Genomic DNA, 17,557 nt, shown 5'->3' on the forward strand with positions numbered 1-17,557 from the left:
TGGGTTCAGTTCATTTTCGGCTAGTTCCTTGGTCCGACTTACGTTTCTCAAGATCTATAGGCCCCTTCCTATGTAGACCGTACTAACCACAGGGTTTTAATCTATTGCCTGTAGCTTCCAAGGCGGTTCCCTCTGTTATAGCTTCTTCTGTTTGCTGGTCTCTTCAGTGTCTGGATTCCGCCCTGACACAAAGGGGGCGGTGGAGGACACTTTTTTTTTTTTTTTTTTTTAGTCTCACTTGTTCAGTCACACTGTGGGGAGGGAGGGACACTGCAAACAAATAACACTGGTGTGTGCTCGCAGTGCCTCAGCCACACTGGGTCTGCCCCCACTCACGGCGCGTGTAGCCTCCCTGCCCACACTGCTCAGGCTCTAGGTTGCTCCTCCGGGAACCATCCGTGGCCGGCCCTGGGCTGCCTGCACCTCCCAGGTCCAAGCCGCTCAGGTTCAGGCACTCGGGTAGTCCTCAGAGGTGCAGACTCGTTTGGGCCTGCGTTTTGTGCCCTTCCCAGGTCCGAGCAGCTCAGGTGATGAGGTGTTTGGTGAGCGCGATTGCTGCGACTTATCACCTTCCTGCCGCTCAGTTATCTAGGTGTACAATCGGCGCACCTTCTTAGGCGGATGTTGACTGTCCAGACCCCCAAGAAGTCTTAGTTAGCAAAGAAGCCTGCTTACAGTTTTATAGATAATGTCTCTCTGGGGCTGCGATTGCCCCCTTCCAGCTCTGGCTGCCTGTCACCGGAGGGGATGGTCTGCAGCCGGCTATCTCTGTTCAGTCCTTTGTTCTGTGCGCGGGCCTGGCGGTGTCTTAGGTTAGGGCTGGCTTTTAGCATGGTAGATATCCCACAGTCTGGTTTGCTAGCCCAAATTATTTCGCTCAGATAGCGCTCGGGGTAGTCAGGCCAGATCCTTACTGTAAGCAATGCAGCCCGCGCCACGCTTCCCTGCCCAGCCCCCACTTGCTAATGGTGTGTGCAGGTGTCTGCAGTGCTTCTCCGCTGGGGGAGTTACCATAGGGCTTGTAATCTGCGGGTTTTAATTGTTTATTTATTTTTCCTCCCTGTTATGTTGCCCTCTGTGCTTCCAAGGCTCTGCACAGATTCAGCAGTGAGAAGGTTTCCTGGTGTTTGGAAACTTCTCTCTTTTTAAGACTCCCTTCCTGGGATGGAACTCCGTCCCTCCCTCTTTTGTCTCTTTTTTTGTTTTTTATATTTTTTCCTACCTCCTTTCGAAGAGTTGGGTTGCTTTTCTGGGTGCCTGATGTCCTCTGCTGGCATTCAGAAGTTGTTTTGTGGAATTTACTCAGCGTTTAAATGTTCTTTTGATGAATTTGTGGGGGAGAAAGTGTTCTCCCTGTCCTACTCCTCTGCCATCTTAGCTCCTCCCCACTGCAGATTGCTTTTCTTTCAGAGTTCTTCTGAACCAATTCCAAGAGGTGGACTAGAAGACTGGAGTATGACTGATGACAACCACCATCAATTAGGAAAAGGAAAATTAATGGTTGCTGCTAGATGCTATGTGTCACCAGTCAGATTGGCAAAATTGAAAAGGATGATAAGATCCTGTTTTTGTCAATGAGTGAGAACATATAAGAGCTTATATGGTCTTGAATGTGGCTTCATGTAGTCATTGTTGTCATGGACGTTGGCAGTATGCATGCGCAAGGTTTATGTATTTGGACCAATAAAATTGACTTCATGGCCCCGTGTTCAGAGAAAGACTCTCGCTTGGGTATAAGACACCTGCATACACTTGTAGCAGTCTCTCCTCAAAGGCACTAATTTCTGAGAAGGACCGACTCTAGGAGGTGACACTGCCAGCACTTAGGGGACTGAAGTCTTCATGGAAAACAACTAGGATCAAACCCAGGACAGCCCAGAGCTGGAGAGCAGAGGCTCACCCTGCATGGCCCTTGCTCTTTTCTTCCTGCCTCTACTTTGCTGCTGAAAGACTGAAACCCAACAGCGAGTTGAGAAGGTAAGTTTAGAAATGTCTTCAAGAAGTAGTAGAGTTGTACTCATACTAAAGAAGCAAGAAACATTATTAATGAGTAATGTGTGTGATTTTCTGCATTCATATGAGATCTCTATGATTTCCCTATTATTCATTTTTATAGTAGATCAAAGCATTTTCTACTAATCCTTCTTTCTTTTTTTTTTCAATTTAATTTTTTATTTTATGTTTTTTTAATTTTTTTAAATTTTATTTTATTTTTAAACTTTACAATATTGTACTGGTTTACATATAATATCATATATGGAAGGAATCACCAGTCCAGGTTTGATGCATGATACTGGATGCTTGGGGCTGGCGCACTGGGACGACCCAGAGGGATGGAATGGGGAGGGAGGAGGGAGGAGGCTTCAGGATGGGAAACACATGTATACCTGTGGCGGATTCATTTCAATATAATTCTTCTTTCTCAAAGAATTTCTGTGACTTCCTAAGAATACTTCTAGAAGTCTGAAACACAGAAATTGGAATTGTCTTCAGCCTTGAGCACAGGAGAGTTCACACACTGAATATACTATGAAACTAGCACCCAAGTTAAATATTTTTAGCAAAGACCTAGCATCTTTCCAGTGCTGCCTTTCAGTCACTGCCTCAGGCCAGCTGTCCTGCCTGCTCCCTGTGGGCAGCTACTCTGGGATTCTCCCTGTCCTGATTATTTGACCAAGCACACTTTTATGCTTCTTGTAATATGGACTCATTGATCCAAATGGTATTCCTATGAAAAACTACTGTTATTTTCCCGATATTTGAGAAGAAGATCAAGATAGAATGCATGCCTGCCTGCATGCTAAGTTGGTTCAGTCATGTCCAACTCCTGTGACCCATGGACTGTAGCCCACCAGGCTCCTCTGTCCATGGGATTTTCAAGAAAGGATACTGGAGTGGGTTGCCATTTCCTTCTCCTTAGTGTTTGTGATATTTTTCAGGGTCACACTGCTGTTAAATAGCAGAGCTGCAATTCAAAGGTTTTGAAACTTCTAGAACTCTCCTTTCACTTGTGGCTCTCTTCCAGTGATTTCCACTCAGAGAAATTTTGAAGCCAGAAACCATCACAGAACAGAGCTCCTGTGTTGGAGGCAGTGAAGATATAGTGTAAGGGAGTGGGTTGTTCAGTAAAGCAGGACTGAGGAGAAGGTGGGAGAAAGAGTAACAGGTGTCAGGATCAGCCACTCAGCACCACATGTTCGCAGCTTCCCTGGAGGAGGTGAGTCCTCCCCCCACATACTGACACCAACCATTCTTTGCTGATTGGGTATACACTATTTATATTTGTGACTTGAGGGCTAATCATTTACCACCATTTCAGAGACTCCTTTCTACTTGGTTTTTTTTGTTTTGTTTTGTTTTGTTTTGTTTGGGTAGAGAGGGCTGCACTCCACAGCTTGCAGGATCTTAGTTCCCTGACCAGGTATCCATAGCACCTGAGCTTCTCACACTGGAAGCATGGACTCCTATCCACTGGACTGCCAGGGAATTCCAGGAATTCTACCTTTTGACAATCATTTCTGAAACGTAATACAACTATTCTGTAGTATAAATGGACAAATGCTATTCCATGATAGGTTTATGTAGACAAAATAAATATTTAGTTCTTCATAATGAAAAAACAAAGTTACTTTCATAAAAATTTAATAAATAAAACAAATTAGAAGATTAAGGAAATGAACATATTTTCTAAATTTTATTACAATGCAGAAAAAAATTTTTACATGAAAATATAAATATGATGAGATAAAAGAAAATAAATACATAAATAAACATAAATAACATCAGGGGAGTTATCCTCTTGCAGTTGAATACTTTTTATATCTACTTTCTTATTGCTACTGAGAAAGTACTGTTGATTGAATCCAGGAAACACTGTGGCTAAAGCAGAAATCAGAGTCTTCTGAAATGACCTCAGGGGAGCGTGCAAGGGTGATGTGGCATCTCAGTCAGTGAGAGTCATGTCAAGGTGAGTTCAAATCTGAGTCCATCATTCTTAACCTTTCTTGCAAGCTGATTGATGAAGAGAACGATCTCATGATTTCCACTATGACGATTTCCCAGGCGCAGTCACTGTATTCCTTCTCTTTCAGGTAGACATGGATTCCCTGGAAGTACCTCTTCATGGCCAGTGTGGGGCCCGTCCTTCCCAGGGCAGAGTCTTCCTCTCCTGTCACCGGGCCCAAGCAGGCGTCCAGGTCGTCCAGCTGCTGATGGAGTCCAGTGAGGAGCTGCTCCAGGAGGGTGGTGTCCCAGGCAGCAGAGGAGCGCTCTGTGTGGAAGAGGTTGAAGGTCTGCTGGAGCATCTCATGGAGCACAGAGATGGCCTGGGCCTCCTGGAGCTGGCCGCCCTCCACCATCTCCTGGGGGAAAGCGAAGTCTCTTCTGTCCTGCAGACAGAAGCGAGGGGAGAGTCTCCTCATTTGGCCCAGGAGCCTGAGGTTCTTCCTGCCAACGAGCACGTGGTTCTGAGACAGGTCACAGCCCAGGGATCCTCCAGGGCCATAGCTGACCAGCACCAGGGCCATCATTAGAGAGAGCACAACAGCCATGGGGAAGATTAGGCTGCTGCTGACCTGGCTGAGGCGGCGTCTGGTGGAACCTTGAGGTAGGATCTCTGACGCCACTCTTTCTAAGCAAGGCCATTAAATAGGGAACATGGTAATTTTCATTTTCTAATTGTTTTAATACACTTTCACTTCCTTTTTTGATTTTCATGTATGTATTCGCAATATGATCAAAGAAAATGTCATCAGTTTAAAGTATTAAATTTACGTATTTCCCAATAATTTCAAATGTACCCATCCAATTGGATATTTGTCACTCAAATGAGAACATTTTTATTATTCAAGACTTTTACTTAAACTTTTCAACACTTTTCTGCTCAGAGTTTCTGAGCTGGAGGAAGGAGATTCAGTGATGGTGTTGTCTCTCACTGGAAGCTTATGTCACAGAATCTAGAGAGTTTCAGTCATTCATTCAGACCATTGATTCCACTGGATATGTCTGTTCCTCTATCTCTTTCTTCCTCTGAGAATGAAGGATGGTGAGAACCAGGCTACTGGTTCAGGGAGAAATAGCCTTCTTTCCTTTACTTGAGTATAATTTTTCACTTAGTTTCTACATTCTTTTAGTGACTTGTTGACCAGGATTGGTCTTGCTGCTCCTGCTCTAGTTCTAATTCACCTTGAAATAAGAACAATAAAGTGAAGGGAAGAAAGGCAGAGGGGCTGTATCTCTATCATATGTAAGACTTTAGTTTTTTTTGTTGTTGTTGTTTCCCTTTGCCACTTTCCTAGAAAGTAAAACTCCACAGTTGTTTTGTGGGCAAAAAGAAAACTAATCTAAGTCTGAACATCTGAATATGAATGAAGGGAAGTTGTTTTCCCCAACACAATGATGTCTTCTGAGTTAGCAAACTTTCAGTGCAGCACAGCTGGGGATGAGCTGTGGTAGAGGGGAAGCATGAGGCCAGTATGAACAACAGAAAGGCTGGGCCATGGCTGCTCTGACAGAAGCTCACGAAGGTCGAGTCCTGAGTCAAGTGACTGTCCTTTGCTTTGCAAGATCAGCTACCTCATTTTTCTTTCAATTAATGCATGAGGATTAGTTTCAGGAGAGAAGGAAGAAGTCAAACCCATCACCTAACAAGAGATGGACAACTAGAATGCCAATTGCTGAAATACTAACCTTTGCTGTCAGTGTCTTGGAGACCAGCCTTGCTGAGCATCTGTCTAGGTAATAAATCCACTCAGGCAATGAGAAGATGCTTTGAAAGAAACTAGAATGAAATAGAATTAAATGATTCCAAAACATCCTGAACTTAATCTGGATAATAGTAATTATGATATTAAAAACAATCACTGAATTTTATTGCCTGCTACTAATGGAGTGTTCAAGCTGGTTTTAGAAAAGGCAGAGGAACCAGAGATCAAATTGCCAACATCCGTTGGATCATTGCCAACATCTGGATCATCATGTTCCAGAAAAACATCTATTTGTGCTTTACTGGCTATGCCAAAGCCTTTGACTGTGTGGATCATAATAAACTGTGGAAAATTCTGAAAGAGATGGGAATACCAGACCACCTGATCTGCCTTGAGAAACCTATATGCAGGTGAGGAAGCAACAGTTAGAATTGGACATAGAACAACAGACTGGTTCCAAATAGGAAAAGGAATCTGTCAAGGCTGTATATTGTCACCCTGCAGAGTACATCATGAGAAACGCTGGGCTGGAAGAAGCACAAGATCAAATCAAGATTGCCAGGAGAAATATCAGTAACCTCAGAAATGCAGATGACACCACCCTTATGGCAGAAAGTGAAGAGGAACTAAAAAGCCTCTTGATGAAAGTGAAAGAGGAGAGTGAAAAAGTTGGCTTAAAGCTCAACATTCAGAAAACGAAAATCATGGCATCTGGTCCCATCACTTCATGGGAAATAGATGGGGAAACAGTGTCAGACTTTATTTTTGGGGGGCTCCAAAATCACTGCAGATGGTGATTGCAGCCATGAAATTAAAAGACGCTTACTCCTTGGAAGGAAAGTTATGACCAACCTAGATCGCATATTAAAAAGCAGAGACATTACTTTGCCAACAAAGGTCCATCTAGTCAAGGCTATGGTTTTTCCAGTGGTCATGTATGGATGTGAGAGTTGGACTGTGAAGAAGGCTGAGCACTGAAGAATTGATGCTTTTGAACTGTGGTGTTGGAGAAGACTCTTGAGAGTCCCTTGGACTGCAAGGAGATCCAACCAGTCCATCCTAAAGAAGAGCAGCCCTGGGTGTTGTTTGGAAGGACTGATGCTAAAGCTGAAACTCCAGTACTTTGGCCACCTCATGTGAAGAGTTGACTCATTGGAAAAGACTCTGATGCTGGAAGGGATTAGGGGCAGGAGGAGAAGGGGATGACAGAGGATGAGATGGCTGGATGGCATCACCGACTCGATGGACACGAGTTTGGTTGAACTCCAGGAGTTGGTGATGGACAGGGAGGCCTGGCGTGCTGCGATTCATGGGGTCACAATGAGTCGAACACAATTTAGTGACTGAACTGAACTGAATGGACTAGTCATTTTCAAGCTCTTTATAATTTTAACTGAATCCTCTCATTAACTCTTAGGGTCCCACTTACTTATACTCCTGGAGAAAAATATAAATCTAGACAAATGAACTATTCAAATCATAGCAAAGATTCAAGAGCAAACCTTGGGGGCTTTGATTTGTCTGATCGATCCAATTTAAAAAAAAAAGGAAGGCTGCAAATGAACATGACATTAAGGAACCAATGAAATAAGTGATAGGAGGAGAGTGAGTTGACAAAGACCCCTTAATCCATTTCAGATGCCAAAGGGTCACTATCTATTGTTTTGTAGGGCCACAGTGTGTGGTCTGCAGTCCGCAAAATTAAGATCTAATCATAAATAGTCAAAATCACTATTAAGTAGTTGGAAGGGAGTAGATTGTTCTGCCAGCTAAAAGAAAAGCAGGTGTTTGCTCATTATCTAGTGGTTAGGATCCAGCACTTTCACTGCTGTGACCTGATTTCAATCCCTGGTTGGGAAGTCCGAACACACAAGCCTCACAGAAGTCTAAGCATTTATGAGTGGTTTCCTCAATGAAATATAGTAAAATGATTTTATTAACCCTCTGAAAGGTAAGCCCTAGTTTCTATGTATTTTAATCTTTTGCACTTTCTTGTGAGCTTAAGAACAAAAAAAAAAAGCATCTAACAGTTTCTTGCCACATGAGTTCTGACATTTCTCCTTCAGGATGACAATGAAAACATCTTTCTGCATCAGATTCTGCAGAATGAAGTCTCTACCCACTGCAGTCCCTGACCTCCAACACACCCTGATAGGAGTTCAGGGTTGAGATCAGGAACGAGGCACTCTGTGCTCTGGGAAAACTGACACAACAGGCCTTCAGATAGTTAAATAATTTCCATAGAAAATTGATGAACCCAATTTTACAACTTCTCATGGGTAGAAAAGCTCTAAAATCTTTCAGAGAGACATCTGTTCCTCCTGATTCTCAGCCACTTTCTCCCAAGATGTGAGCTTATCTGCACGTCACCTCTTCTCCACAATCGCATGCATACTGACCTCCTCTACGTCCGTGGAGCAGTTCCTCAGAGCTGAGGGGAGGCTGTCCTCTGTCCTCAGCAAGTTCTCCCAATAAAATGAACTCTCGGGAGTCATGTTTTTGGGTTTTTTTTTTTTTTTTGGTTGACAAAGTCCCCTTCCAGGAGACCTCCTCAGGTAACCTGCTGTTCTCATTCTCAAGGAAGACACCTGCATTTCTCACCTCCAGTCCAGCCGGGTCATCCTGGTGTCTACTGATGGAGTCCAGTGAAGAACCGCTACTCTATTTCCCAACTTCTGGTCAAGATGTGGGTGTTGAGGAGGCCTGTGTGTGACCAAGATGGAAGCGCATGTGTGCTTCCTAGACAGAAGCAGTGAACATTTTTCTCCTTAGCAGAGAGAAACTGGCTTGAATTGTGAACTAAGCCTCAAAGCCTTGTATGTTATCTTTTTAAAAAATTTCTAGCTCAACCTATTAAACATCATTAAGTAATGCTATAGAACTGACATGAAAAGGTTATTTAGAAAATAATTTGTTAATGAAATGATATTTTTAGCAGTAATATCAGAATGTTTTTTACTTGTTTAGGGCCCTAATCCTCAAGAAAGTTTCCAAACCTCTCAATGTACTTTACATGTTCCCTGAGGGGCTTCCATGGTGGCTCAGTGGTAAGGAGCCCACCTGCCAATAGGACCACATGCGGTCCTAGAGGATGCGCACGCTGCAGAACAGCTGAGCCGTGTGCCGCAACTATTGCCCTGTGCTCTAGACCCCAGGACCCCCACTACCAAAGCCAAGTGCACCGGAGCCTGTGCTCCCCAACAAGAGGAGCTACCACAGTGAGAAGCCTGTGCACCACAACTAGAGAGGACCCACCTTTGCCACAACTAGAGGAAAGTCCATGCGGCAATGAAGACACAGCACAGTGAAAAATGAATAAAAAATAAAATTATTTCAAAAGTCCCTCCGACTTTACATATAGCTACTGAGTGCTGTATGTCCCAGCTGGAAAGAAGAGAAAGATGATTGATCCATCAGTGTCCTGAAGATTGCCTACATTAAATACATGAATTTCCACAAAGATCTTTGTTACTTTGAGAAATTTTATTCTTCCAGTGTGCATGTTACTAACATGAGTCCTGCGAGGAAAGCTCTGTCCCACTGTTGCTAAATGTATTAAAAGCCCTGCCTGTGCCCCTTCTATTCAATCTTGTTTGATTTTGTTTGTCTCTCAAAGATGCAAAGACACCATGATGGAATTTAAGAGCTTCCTTGGATTGCATTGTCCCCAGGTACCTCTTGTCCTGCTCTGTGATAACTTGCTGGGTCCTAAGGAAGAAACAAGTCTGCAGCTGTGACGGGAGTGACCGTCGCCCCTTCCAGGACTCTGCAGGCTACTGTGGTGTGAACGTCACTTGTGCTGGGGACACAGCTGGTGGCCAGACATTCGTGCTCTGCCTCTGCTCTCAGCATCTGCTTCAGTCTTCTCAGTTTCTGAACAGGAATGTTGTGGAGAAGCACTTGCCTCAGTGTAGTTCATCTGTGTTGTTCTGTGTCCTGAGAACCCGCTGCTGCTCCAGTGAACACTTTAAACATCTCTGTTCTCCTTCCAAGTTCTCAAGCTACTGCTGTCTTTCCATGTTTACGGTGCTTTGAGCTTTTCTCAAATGAGATTCCTGAACCAGGTGAGTTCCTCCTGGTGCAACCAGCACATGGAATAGCCTAGGTAAACACTCAGAGGAGCCCCTGGTGTCTCCACCATTGTTCACTGTGGGGCAGGGTTCCCTCTATTTACTGTGTTTCTCTGGGAGGCTGGACAGTCTGGACCTGCAGTGCTTGGCAGGCAGAGCAGGTGAAGTCATAGGAGAGTGTCTGACAGATCTAGAACGTTCACTTAGGTTCCGCTTTTAGTTGGTGGTTTGCTGTCATAAGGGGAAATTGACAACCAGAAACCGTAATGGAGAAGGACACAGCTGTATGAATGGAGAGGACACCTTCATGCAGAGTGAATGAGGAGAGCACACTTGGGATTTCTACACTGGGAGGAAGTGAATGACTGTGATATTTGAGTATAAGGATAAGATATTCACCTCACCTCTTGCCAACTGAATACCATGTCTTCAAGCATCTCTACAATTGTTTCCAGGGAAAAAAATTCCACAACCAACAAGAGGCAGAAAATCCTTCCCAAAGATTCATCAAATCCTGAAGGATGGATTTTTTATTGTTGTTGTTCATTGTTTTTAGGTTACTGTTTTTGAAAAAAATCAGAATTACAAAAAGCACTGGAGTGGTTATGTTCAAGGTCCTCAGAGCAACAACATAGCTAGAGCTAGAGTATTTTTACTTCTAACATGTGAATCCTAAAGAGGGCTCAAGGAATCGTAAAATGCATTTTTTAATCAAGTTGCCATTCAGGCTTGGTGTTTCTGTTTTAATGAAAAAACAAAGTTAAGTCTTTTACAGTAAGAATTTAATAAAGGAAGAAAAATCATAAACTGACTAAATACAAAATATACAGTTTCCCATAAGTATACATACATAATATTTTATCAACAAAATAATTTAAATATTTATAAATAGTTAAATAAATATTAAAATAGATAAATAAATGTCCAGGTAATTAAATACGTAGATAGATCAACTTTGGCATCTGTGAGGAACCAGTTCCTATAGAGTAGAACATGATGTTGCTTAATATTCCAGAAATCATTTGACGTATTGATTCAATTCAGGGTGCAATGACAGCAGAAATCAGAGTCCTTGACATGGCAGCACAGGAGGACATGTGGTCTGTTGGTCCATGAGAATCATTTCCGTGTTGAACCAGGTGTGTGTCAGTCCTTTCTCCTGAAACTCTCCTGCAAGTTTGTTGAGGAAGAGAAGGCTCTCATGACTTCTGCTCTGACAACTTCCCAGGCACAAGGGCTGTGTCTCTTCTCTTGCAGATAGAGAGTGAGTCTGTGGAAGTATTTCCTCACAGCTAGGCTGGAGTCCTTCTTGAGCAGGGGGGCCCCTCGCAGCCCCTCCTCCTGCCTCAGACAGGCTTGCAGGTCAGTAAGCTGCTGATCCAGTGCAGCGCGAAGCTTGTCCAGGAGGCTCTCATCCCACACAGCGGCCAAGCCCTCTGTGCTGAAGAGCTGGGAGGTGTGCTGGGTCACCTCGTGGAGCACAGAGATGGCTTGAGCCTTCTGCAACTGGCTGCCACCCAGAGCCTCCTGGGGGAATGCAAAGTCATTTCTGTCCTGCAGGCAGGAGGAAGGGGAGACCCTCCTCAGTTGTTGCAGGAGCATCAGGACCCTCCTGTTGGCCAGGCTGTGGATGTGAGGCAGGTGGCAACCCAGAGAGCAGATGGCGTTGCAGCTGAGCAGCAGCAGGGCCAGAAGTAAGGACCAGTCTGGGGCCATCGGGGACCTTGCAGATGCTTCTCCTGGGGAGGTGGGTGACTCTGTGAACCTGCTCTCTTTGTTCTCTGAAGACCTTCCTTCAGGCCTGTGTCTTAAGTAGGAGCCCATGGTTTCCATTTTCTGAAAGTTCCCTCTTGCTTTCTACTTTCGTTTTTGTTTTCATTTTGCACTCTCCAAATGGGTTAAGGCAGCATTTCTCAATCATTGTTTTTCATGTTTCCCTCTTTCTTCTGACCACAGAGCCTTTTTAGATATTTTTTAGGTGCCTCCACTGTGAAATTTTGATAGCAGAGGTATACTGGGTATATTTTTATGGACTCTATGGATATCTTTTGTCTGTACATAGAAAAAGAAAGTATAAATCTTACTCTTTGCATTCAATGTAGAGTTAAGAATTACATAAAATTTTAAGCTATAATTTAAATGTGAAAGCTACTGATTTTTTTAATTTATTTTTTTATTGAAGGATAATTACAGAATTTTGTTGTTTTCTATCAAACCTCAACATTAATTAGTCACAGGTATACATATATCCCTCCCTTTGAAACTCCTTCACATCTCCCTTCCCATCCCAACCCTCTAGGTTGATACAGAGCCCCTGTTTGAATTTCCTGAGCCATTCAGCAAATTCCCGTTGGCTATATATTTACATACGGTAATGTAAGTTTCCATGTTACAGTCTCCATACATCTCACCCTCTCCTCCCCTCTGCACGTGTCCATAAGTCTATTCTCTATGTCTGTTTCTCCATTGCTGCCAGGCAAATAAATTCTTCAGTACCATTTTTCTGTATTCCATAGACGTGCATTAGAATATGATATTTATCTTTCTCTTTCTGACTCACTTCAGTCTGTATAACAGGTTCTAGATTCATCCACCTCATCAGAACTGACTCAAATGCATTCCTTTTTATGGCTGAGTAATATTCCATTCTGTATATATACCACAACTTCTTTAACCATTCATCTATCAATGGACATCTAGGTTGCTTCCATGTTCTGCTAAGTCACTTCAGTCGTGTCCGACTCTGTGTGACCCCAGAGACGGTAGCCCACCAGGCTCCCCCGTCCCTGGGATGCTCCAGGCAAGAACACTGGAGTGGGTTGCCATTTCCTTCTCCAATGCATGAAAGTGAAAAGTGAAAGTGAAGTCACTCAGTCCTGTCTGACTCCCAGCAACCCCATGGACTGCAGCCCACCAGGCTCCTCCATCCACGGGATTCTCCAAGCAAGAGTACTGGAGTGGGTTGCCATTGCCTTCTCCTGCTTCCATGTTCTAGCTGTTGTAAATAGTGCCACAATGAACAATGGGATACATGTGTCTTTTTCAACCCTGGTTTACTCAGGGTATATGTCTAGAAAGGGGATTGCTGGGTCATATGGTAGTTTTATTCCTAATTTTTAAGGAATCTCCATACCATCTTCCCTAGTGGCTGTATCAATTTACATTCCCACCAACAGTGCAAGAGCTTTCCCTTTTCTCCACATCCTCTCCGGCATTTATTGTTTGTAGACTTTTGGATGATGGCCATTCTGACCTGTGTGAGGTGATATCTCATTGTGGTTTTGATTTGCATTTCTCTAATAATGAGTGATATTGAGCATCTTTTCATGTGTTTCTTAGCCACCTGTAATGTATTTGGAGAAATGACTGTTTAGGTCTTTTCCCCACTCTTTGATTGGGTTGTTTGTTTTCCTGGCATTGAGTTGTATGAGCTGCTTGTATATTTTGGAAATTAACCCTTTGTCAGTTCTTTCATTTGCTATTATTTTCTCCCATTCTGAGGGTTGTCATTTCACCTTGCTTATAATTTCCTTTGCTGTGCCAAAGCTTTTAAGTTTAATCAGGTCCCACTTGTTTACTTTTGGTTTTATTTCCATTACTTTTGGAAGTGGGTCATAGAGGATCTTGCTTTGATTTATGTCATCGAGTGTTCTGCCTCTAAGAACATCGAGTGTTTTCCTCTAAGAGTTTTATAGTTTCTGGTCTTATATTTAGGTCTTTAATCCATTTTCAGTTTATCTTTGTGTATGTTTTTGGGAAGTGTTCTAATTTCATTCTTTTATATGTAGCTGTCCAGTTTTCCTAGCACCATTCATTGAAGAGGCTGTCTTTGCCCCATTGTATATTCTTGCCTCCTTTGTAAAAATAAGGTACCCATAGGTGCATGGGTTTATTTCTGGGCTTTCTATCTTGTTCCATGGGTCTATATTTCTGTTTTTGTGCAGTAACATACTGTTTTGATGACTGTAGCATCACAGTATAATCTGAAGTCAGGAAGAAATAGAAATTATGAATAACCCAATTAGAAGCACTGTAACTGCATTCTTCTTTCTCAAGACTGCGTTGGCTATTTGGGGTCTTTTGCGTTTCCACAAAAACTGTGAAATTTTTTGTTCTAGTTCTGTGAAAAATGCCATTGGTAATTTGATAGGGATCACATTGAATTTGTAGATTGCATTTGCTAATGTAGTCATTTTGAAAATATTGATTCTTCCTACCCAAGAACATGGAATATCTCTCCATCTGTTTATGTCATCTTTGATTTCTTTCACGTGTCTCATAATTTTCTGTGTAAAGTTCTTTTGTCTCCTTAGGTAAATTTATTCCTAGATATTTAATTCTTTTGGTTGCAATGGTGAATGAGATTGATTCCTTAATTTCTCTTTATGATTTTTCATTGTTAGCATATAGAAATGCAAGTGATTTCTGTGTATTGATTTTGTATCCTGCAACCTTGCTAAATTCACTGATTAGCTCTAGTAATTTTCTAATACTATCTTTAGGGTTTTCTATGTACAGTATCATGTCATCTGCAAATAGTGAGAGCTTTACTTCATCTTTTCTAATCTAGATTCCTTTTATTTCCTTTTCTTCTCTGATTGCTGAGGCTAGGACTTCCAGAACTATGTTGAATAATGGTGGTGAAAGTGGACACCCTTGTCTTGTTCCTGATCTTAGCGGGCATGCTTTTAGCTTTTCACCATTGAGAATAATGTTTGCTGTCAGTCAGTCAGTCAGTTCAGTCGCTCAGTCGTGTCCGACTCTTTGTGACCCCATGAATCACAGCACGCCAGGCCTCCCTGTCCATCACCAACTCCTGGAGTTCACCCAAACTCACATCCATTGAGTCATGGCTTATCATATATGGCCTTCACTATGTTGAGGTAGGTTCCTTCTATGCCCATTTTTTTGAGGAGGTTTAATCATAAATGGGTGCTGAATTTTGTCAAAGGCTTTTTCTGTGTTTATTGAGATGATTATGTGGTTTTTATCTTTCAATTTGTTACTATGGTATATCACATTGATTGATTTGCATATATAGAAGAATCTTTGCATTCCTGGAATAAACCCAACTTGATCCTGGTGTGTGAGCTTTTTGATGTGTTGCTGAATTCTATTTGCTAAAATTTTGTTGAGGATTTTTGTATCTATGTTCATCAGTGATATTGACCTGTAGTTTTCTTATTTTGTGTTGTCTTTGTCTGGTTTTGTTACCAGGGTGATGGTGGCCTCGTAGAATGAATTTGGAAGTGTTCCTTCCCCTGCAATTTTTTGAAAGAGTTTTAGAAGGATAGGCATTATCTCTACTCTAAACGTTTGATAGAATTCTCCTGTGAAACCATCAGGTCCTGGAGGTTTTTTTGGGTGGGGGGAGATTTTTTTTTTATCACAGCTTCAATTTCAGTGCTTGTAATTGGGTTGTTCATTATTTCTATTTCTTCCGGGTCCAGTCTTCGAAGATTGAACTTTTCTAAGAACCTGTCCTTTTCTTCCAGGTTATCCATTTTATTGCCATATAGATGTTCACAATACTATCTTAAAATCCTTTGTATTTCTTCATTGTCTGTTGTAACCTCTCCTTTTTCATTTCTAATTTTGTTGAACTGATTCTTCTCTCTTTTTTCCTTGATGAGTCCAGTTCAGTTCAGTTCAGTCGCTCAGTTGTGTCCAACTCTTTGCAACCCCATGATCATGGCATGCCAGGCCTCCCTCTCTATCACCAACTCCTGGAGTTCACTCAAACTCATGTCCATGGAGTTGGTGATGCCATCCAGCCATCTCATCCTCTGTCATCCCCTTCTCCTCTTGCCCCCAATCCCTCCCAGCATCAGGGTCTTTTCCAATGAGTCAACTCTTTGCATGAGGTGGCCAAAGTATTGGAGTTTCAGCTTCATCATCTGTCCTTCCAATGAACACCCAGGACTGATCTCCTTTAGAGTGGACTTGTTGGATCTCCTTGCAGTCTAAGGGACTCTCCCATACCACAGTTCAAAAGCATCAATTCTTCGGCGCTCAGCTTTCTTCACAGTCCAACTCTCACATCCATACATGACCACTGGAAAAACCATAGCCTTGACTAGATGGACCTTTGTTGGCAAAGTAATATCTCTGCTTTTCAATATACTGAGTCCAGCTAAAGTCTGCAATTTTGTTTATTTTCTCAAAGAACCAGCTTTTAGTTTTATTAATCTTTACTATTGTTTCTTTCATTTCTTTTTCATTGATTTCTGCTCATATATTTATGATTTCTTTCCTACTATAAATTTTGGGTTTTTTTTTACTTCTTTGTCCAGTTGTTTTAGGCGTAAAGTTAGGTTGTCTGTTCCATGATTTTCTTGTTTCTTGAGGTAGGATTGTATTGCTATAAACTTCTGTCTTTAGACTGCTTTTGCTGCATCCCATAGGTTTTGAGTTGTTGCGTTTTCATTGTTATTTGCTTCTAGAAATTTTTTAATTTCCTTTTGATTTCTTCAGTAATCTGTTGGTTATTTAGAAATGTATTGTATAATTTCCATGTGTTTGTGTTTCTTATAGTTTTTTTCTTGTAATTAATATCTAGTCTCACAGCTTGTGGTCAGAGAAGAAGCTTGATAAGATTTCAATTTTCTTAAATTTACTGAGGGTTGATTTTGACTCAAGATGTGGTCTATCCTGGAGAATGTTCCATGTGCACTTGAGAAGAAGGTGTATTCTTCTGCATTTGGATGGAGTGTCCTGAAGATATCAATGAGATCCATCTCCTCTAATGTATCACTTTAAGACTTGTGTTTTCTTAGTAATTTTCTGTTTTGATGATCTGTCCATTGGTGTGAATGGGGTGTTTAAGTCTCCTACTGTTATTGTGTTACTGTCAATTTCTCCTTTTATGTCTGTTAGTGTTTGTCTTATGTATTGAGGTGCCCCTATGTTGGGTGCATAGATATTTACAATTGTTATGTCTTCCTCTTAGATTGATCCATTGATCGTTATGTAGTGTCCTTCCTTAGCTCTTGTAATCTTTATTTTAAGGTCAGTTTTGTCTGATACGAGGATTGCTACTCCAGCTTTCTTTTGCTTCCCATGTGCATGGGATATATTTTTGCATCCTCTCACTTTCAGTCTATATGTGTCTTGAGGTCTGAAGTGGGTCTCTTGTAGACAGCATATATATGGGTATTGTTTTTGTATCCATTCAGCCAGGCTGTGTCTTTTGGTTGGAGCATTTAATCCATTTACGTTTAAAGTAATTATTGATATATATGTTCCTATTGCCATTTTCTTAATTGTTGGGGGTTGATTTTGTAGATCCTCTTTCCTCTGTTGTATTTCTTGACTATATAAATCCGTTTAACATTTGCTGTAAAGCTGGTTTGGTGGTACTGACTTCTCTTAACTTTTGCTTGTCTGAAAAGCTTTTTATTTCTCCATCAATTTTGAATGAGATCCTTGCCAGTGACAGTAGTCTTGGTTGTAGATTTTTCCCTTTCAGTCCTTTAAATATATCCTGCCATTCCCTTCTGGCCTGCAGAGTTTCTGCTGAAAGATCAGCTGTTAAGTGTATGGGGTTTCCCTTGTTTGTTACTTTTTCCTTCTACCTTAATGCTTTTAATATTCTTTCTTTGTGTTTAGTCTTTGTTAGTTTGATTAGAATGTGTCTTGGTGTGTTTCTCCTTGGGTTTATCCTGTATGGATATCCTGTATGGGACTCTTTGCGCCTCTTGGACTTGATTGAGTCCTTTTCCGTGTTGGGGAAATTTTCAACTATAATCTCTTCAAAATTTTTTCATACCCTTTCTTTCTCTC

The 17,557-nt window shown here is 41.9% G+C and overlaps 2 protein-coding genes across 2 annotated transcripts; both read right to left on the reverse strand.

Moving 5' to 3' along the window:
• Positions 1-3,754: 3,754 nt before the first annotated feature.
• LOC618801 (interferon omega-1) lies at positions 3,755-4,625 on the reverse strand. The gene has a single exon (XM_002689509.6). The coding sequence runs from the start codon at positions 4,548-4,550 to the stop codon at positions 3,963-3,965; it is 588 nt and encodes a 195-aa protein (XP_002689555.1). The 5' UTR covers positions 4,551-4,625; the 3' UTR covers positions 3,755-3,962.
• Positions 4,626-10,921: 6,296 nt separating this feature from the next.
• On the reverse strand, positions 10,922-11,491 carry INFAF (interferon alpha F). The gene is given in 1 exon segment (NM_001172042.1): positions 10,922-11,491. A coding segment is annotated over 1 exon segment (570 nt).
• Positions 11,492-17,557: the final 6,066 nt, after the last annotated feature.

Source organism: Bos taurus, chromosome 8, assembly GCF_002263795.3.
Source record: "Bos taurus isolate L1 Dominette 01449 registration number 42190680 breed Hereford chromosome 8, ARS-UCD2.0, whole genome shotgun sequence".
In the NCBI taxonomy this organism is placed as follows: domain Eukaryota; kingdom Metazoa; phylum Chordata; class Mammalia; order Artiodactyla; family Bovidae; genus Bos; species Bos taurus.

Bases quoted from the DNA above. Each gene is read 5' to 3' on its own strand.
- LOC618801 (XM_002689509.6), bottom strand. From the start codon at position 4,550: ATGGCTGTTGTGCTCTCTCTAATGATGGCCCTGGTGCTGGTCAGCTAT.